Source organism: Sinocyclocheilus anshuiensis, unplaced genomic scaffold (assembly GCF_001515605.1).
Source record: "Sinocyclocheilus anshuiensis isolate Anshui unplaced genomic scaffold, SAMN03320099.WGS_v1.1 scaffold209, whole genome shotgun sequence".
Classification (NCBI taxonomy): domain Eukaryota; kingdom Metazoa; phylum Chordata; class Actinopteri; order Cypriniformes; family Cyprinidae; genus Sinocyclocheilus; species Sinocyclocheilus anshuiensis.
The window spans coordinates 1,050,615-1,056,488 of NW_015540880.1; the positions used below are offsets into that span (position 1 = coordinate 1,050,615).

Here is a 5,874-nt window from a genome sequence, read left to right on the forward strand (position 1 = left end):
AACCGTTTAAAACTTTAAATGTTGAAAGTTTATAATCCATAATAACGCTTCCTCCAGTGAAAAAGTCCATCCCGTCTCACATCAAAATCCACCGACATATTTGTTTAGAACTGTTTTCACTTGTAAACGGTGCTTGATCTGTGCATATTTCTCTCTTGATTCAGATGAAATGGCCTTTTCACTGGAGAAAGCAAAATAATGGATAGAGGACCTGTATTTTAGCCGGGAGCAGTGGTTTGAAGTTAAAACCTCTTAATGATGGTATTGTTTCTTACAAACACACAGCTTTTCACTTCACAAGATATTAATTGATGGACTGGAGTCATGTGGATTACTTGTGGATTATTGTGATGTTTTATCAGCTGTTTGGACTCTCATTCTGACGGCACCCATTCACTGTAGAGGATCCACTGGTGAGCAAGTGATGTAATGCTAGATTACTCCAAATCTGTTCCAATGAAAAAACAAACTCATCTTACTTCTTGGATGGCCTGAGGAAGAGTAAATTTTCAGAATTTTTTTTTGTGTGTGTGAACTATTCCTTTAATGTATCTATTCAAGAAAAAATGAGGGACCCACTACTTCTTTGTAAAATTTTTCACAGTTTCGATTCAGTTTAAGCAAAACTGAAACAGATGAGGTATGTTTTATGCGTCCTAAAGCATTTCTAGCAGCGTCTGATCAGGACCTAAAATCAATTTTGGCTCAGAACTGGCTCAAAGTAGAGTGAAATGGAAATGAATAACTGTAAACATTTGCAGTAAATGTGTTATGTAAGCAAGCTTGAGTAACAGTTTGAACCGGTCATACAGAACTAGTTAAAATGGCTCTGTAAAGTTTTGAATGTCAACATCAGACTACAACCTAACAGAGGTATCAGACTCTTAATGCTACACTCATTAGCTTCAACATACCTGTAACATCCCTTTCAAAATAGACACACATGCATATCAATACTAAACCAGCCAATCATAACGTCTGTTTCTCACGCAGAGTCTGGGTCACTTCCACTTGACCTACTGTACCCCCTCCTCTCGTAAAAACTGGAAGACGGAGGAAAAGTCTTTGTTAGAGTAGCCATGAGTGCACATTGCGCGGTAGATCTGGTGTGCCAAAGAACCAAGAGGAATTGGGGTCCGGGTACTGGTCGCAGTGCTCTGAGCAAAACCAAGATCCTGTGAACACGTGTTTTATTCAGTTTCACCTTAAAAGTCGTTTAGACTTGGCGTAAATAAATAAATATGATCAAAAGAAAAAAAAATGCTTCCACTTACTTTAGCCATTAGCTTTGTGCCAAAGCCTCCCTGGTAGTTGTTTGCGGACGGCACTCCTTCCATGACACCTGGGACAGGGTTATACTTGTCACTAGACCAACATCGTCCTGAGCTCATGTTCAGAATCTCTGCCAGCAGCTTTGGATCCAAACCCAGTCTGATCAAAAGAGAGAGAAAGGTCAAAGGACAGAGGTCAGACAGACCACTGACCTTTAAGCTCAGGACCAGATCATCCCTAAGTGGAAAACGGGCCCGGATAATACAGTATTGATATTTAACAGGAGCTGTAGTTCATCATTTTCCACTCTCTCGCTTGTTGTCCCCCACATAAATGCAGGGGTAATAAAACTCTTGACACAAGCAGCTGTCTTATTAATTCGCCCCCACCAATCTGTCCCCCTATAGTAGAAAACAGAGTGATTTCAGTCTTGCATTTAAAGTAGATCTGAGTGAAATGGGCCTTGCTGCTTTATAAATGATTGTGCACCCAAATAACATTGTATAATAAAGAACAAAAGTGACAAGACAGCAAATACAACACAAAGATTGTGACATTTTCTGAAGAAATCTGTTGCCATGATGATAAATGCATGGTTGCTAGGCCTTAGCTATGTGGTTGTTAAGGTGTAGTTACAGTAGGTGCTTGTTTACTTGTTTAGTCAAATCTCTACTATATAATGTAAGAAAAATACATGTGCCAAGTTTGTAGAAATATACACTTCATGTTCATGTTGCTTTCATATGGTTTTTAAAATGTTTTATATTTTCAAGAAAAGTTTTGATCTAATCACACTAAAAATGTAATGTAGTACAGCCATCATGTAAAAAATAACATTTTCCTTACACTTTGAATATTATGAATATTTATGAATATAAAGAATATACATTATAATACATTAAATATTTTAATACATTTAGCAATATTTATTAAATTACATATATTAAATGTTTTTGGGAAGTCACTCCAAGTGTCATTTTACAGTCTGAACTATACTTAAATTATCTGATAACACAAAACCTTTTTTTCTACTAAAAAATCTGAAATTTTGCCAAACTGCTTTCTCAAGAGAACAGTCAAGAATCTTGTTCTTTTAATGATGCATTTTTATGCATAATATTTTTCATGATGATGTCAGGATGATTGTCTCAACCTTGACATTTTTTACTTTATGCACCCAAAAACTATCAAAATTAATTTAAACTCAGAAACTAAAACAATGCTTAAAAGAAACATGTTTAAATAGCATTTTTATGTATGAATTGCATTTTTTCCTGTATATTAGAATAAATGAATAACTAAAACAAAATAGTCACATTACTGATCCAAACACAACTAATAAATTAAAAAAACCTGTCAACTATAGCAGACTGTTTGCTGAGACAAAAAAAAATAATTTTGAAACAAAAAGATGATGAACAGAAGAGGAAAAAGAGGGAAATCTGAGGATGATGTGTAACTGGGCAAAGAGCTGCCGTCTCCTGCTTTAACAAGAACATAAATATGACCACATCAAGAGCGCCTCGACACACACGCGTGTGCGTGCACACTCACGCCGGAGCAGCAGTGGTGGTGAGACAGTAAAGTGCGCTTTTTAGCTTTCTTATGTCTATTAAATTATGATGAGTGTTTAAGGGCAGTTATACAGTAACTTCACCTGTCTCTCATTCAGGGGGCCGCGCCTTAATGTACACACTCACACGCACCAAGACTTTTATAAGTCTATGCAATAATTAAGAAACAAGGACACACAGCTGTGCATAAAAAGCCAATTTCTTTCCCCTTTCTATTATTCCATCGGTCCGTCCCACACTGTCTGTTTTTACAGACTGTTTTGGAAAATGTAATCTCAATAATGTGTGTGTTTGTGAGCAATGCTGTCATTTGACAGTTGTTTTTGGGGGGTTTAATGTCTGTAAACAGCCCACTGACTGACCCCGTATCAATCTCCCGTTCTCTCTCGCTCTCACTTTCCCCCTTTATGCCTGTGTCTCTCGGTCTCTTGGGGACAACCGGTGACATATGTTCAACATCGTCCCCTTCTTCCCCCAGCTCACACTCATACACACACACACGCTCACACACACGTTCTGGGTCAGTGACTGAAAAGGTTACCGCCTCAACTGCAACCTGGCTTCTCTGCTACAGCACAAATCACTCTCTCGGCACAAGAAACGACTGTGTGTGTATGAAGGGGAGGCGCCTTAACTGTTAACATGCTAAACTTCATTTTGTATAGCATTTTTTCTGATATTATCCAAACCATTTACACATCAAATTTACATGAAAGAGACACTTTCAAAGGATACTTGTGAAGATTTGGCTGATGAAATTGAGTGTGAAGTGTGTGCAGGTTAATACCACAAGGGAAAGGAAAACAGATGTGAGAGTCTAGTTAAACAGGATGGGTAAATTACAGTTAAAGAAAAAGGAAAGGAGGAAATAAACTAGAGTCGTTTGATGTTTGATCACTGCATTAGAAGGGGGGACCATTTTGTTAAAGACTTATGTTTATACACTATGCTTCTTGTTCTCATTTCATCTTCATCAAACCCCGGTGCTCTCAGGATTATAAACACATAGTCTTATAAGCAAACACACACAGGCCACAATTTTATTAATGTCTTTAAGAGGCAACAAACGAGTTTATTACCAAATGTCAATTATCTTTTTAAACATCTGTACACAGGCTGTGTGTGTGTGAGGGTGCTTGTGTGGTGGATGAACTTTTAAAGCCTTTCAATTGTGTGTATGTGCCATCATTCTCATTCTCAGTTGTAGCTACTGGTCTTAAAGTGTAGACAGCAGCATATGCATGCATAAGTGAAGATAGATGGAGAGAGAGAGCGAAAGGGGAGATATTATAACTGTCATTTGGGGACACTTCTTTTCCAAGCGAAACATCATATATGACCAGAGATATCCAGCACTCGTTGGGAAGAAAATTAAGTAAAGGGCCTTTTTCTACAAAGAGGGTACAATTTGGTGTCTCATTACTCTTTTAAAACATTAGAGCCAAAAATCCCATGTTTACAAAACTTCAATTAATGGAGAATAAATATATAACTATTATAAATATATATAAGTCTCTCTCTCTCTCTCTCTCTCTCTCTCTCTCTATATATATATATATATATATATATATATATATATGTAAACCCAATTTTGTACCCTATTCATGGACAATTTATTGACAATTTCTCAACTGTAACCATTTTAAAATAAAACCATTTAATGTCAAAATGTTGACTTGACATAATCTGAATGAAATATTGAATTTATTTCCGTAAACATTAATGAGTTATTAACTACTTGTATATACCAGGGAAGAAACATAAATTAGATTATTTACCCTTTTTCTTTTTTTACACAAATTGTAATATTAATGGCAATATTGTTGTCAGAGTTATTGCAAAATAAAATATTAAAGTAATATACTTTCTTTTTAATGTTTGTGAAATTGAAATGAATTGAAAACTTTTAAAATGTGGATGTTCTCCATTTTGGCAACAGGGCAAAGTCCTTAAATTTTATTCATTTCCATGAATAGGGTACAAAATTGGGCCTATATAAATATAGGCCCAATTTTGTACTCTATTCATGGAAAGTCCTAAAAATACAGTTAAGAACAGAAAGAACAAAAGATACTATAGGAAAGGTGAGAAAACCTACTGATAATTCTCCATTGTGAGAGATTAATTATTACTCCCAAGCACCCGTTTGCTTTCTGGTGGAAAGAGAACATTATAATATCTTCAAATAAGCCAAACAAACATCCTCTTTACATTCTCTATGTGCAGCTTGCTGCATGAGAGGGCAGGCTGCAGTGCAGCATAGGAGATTTATGACATCCAGGAACCCAAGGCATCTAAATGAGTCTGTATAAGTGCATATGAGATCCTTATATCCCTGAGAAGAGGGATGACATTGCTTCATGCGCACTAGATTCTAAGACTGCATTCAAGTAAATATGAATACATATTTCATATGTATAAAGAATATATTGATGTGTTGACTCCAACCTATTGGAGCAACACTGACAAGCAATATGCTCTGATATAATTTCCCCTTCTTCTCACTATAACATATTTTTTTAAAGTACTACATTCATCAGTAATAATAGGAAGAGAAGATACTGCCTGCACATTTTCACAGGATGTTTTTTTTTAAACACAATGAAAAAAGAACTAACTCCTTTTAGCTTCAAACAAAACAGCACATGATGATCAGTTACAGTTACAGAGTTATAGTGTCTGTCATCACTGTTGCTAGAGAGCACCCTCATTCACACACACACACACACACACACACACACACACACACACACACACACACACGCTTAATTAGCTATCTAAATGGGGACATTACATAAACTTCTATTGTTTTTATATACAGATAGTTATACACTTTTTAACCTAAACCCATCCCTACCCCTAACCCTCACAGAAACTTTCTGCATTTTTAAAATTTAAAAAAAAACTTTGTTTACTTTATTTTTACACCAGTTTTACAAAAGAGGACGTCCTCAAATGGAGGTTTTTGGCGATTTTGTCAGGTTTTGCTCACTTTTGGGTACAAATTTGTCCCCAAAATATGGTTAAG

At 36.0% G+C, this 5,874-nt stretch overlaps 1 protein-coding gene across 1 annotated transcript in view; it reads right to left on the reverse strand.

Moving 5' to 3' along the window:
* Positions 1–494: 494 nt before the first annotated feature.
* LOC107688345 (3-hydroxyisobutyrate dehydrogenase, mitochondrial-like) overlaps positions 495–5,874 on the reverse strand; it is a 21,565-nt gene continuing 16,185 nt past the window's right edge. Inside the window, exons 7-8 of the mRNA XM_016485986.1 lie at positions 1,275–1,431; positions 495–1,175 (exon numbers count right to left, since the gene is read on the reverse strand). Of these exons, the coding sequence (XP_016341472.1) occupies positions 1,017–1,175; positions 1,275–1,431 (316 nt within the window). The 3' untranslated portion in view covers positions 495–1,016. The remainder of the gene's footprint in view (positions 1,176–1,274; positions 1,432–5,874) is intronic.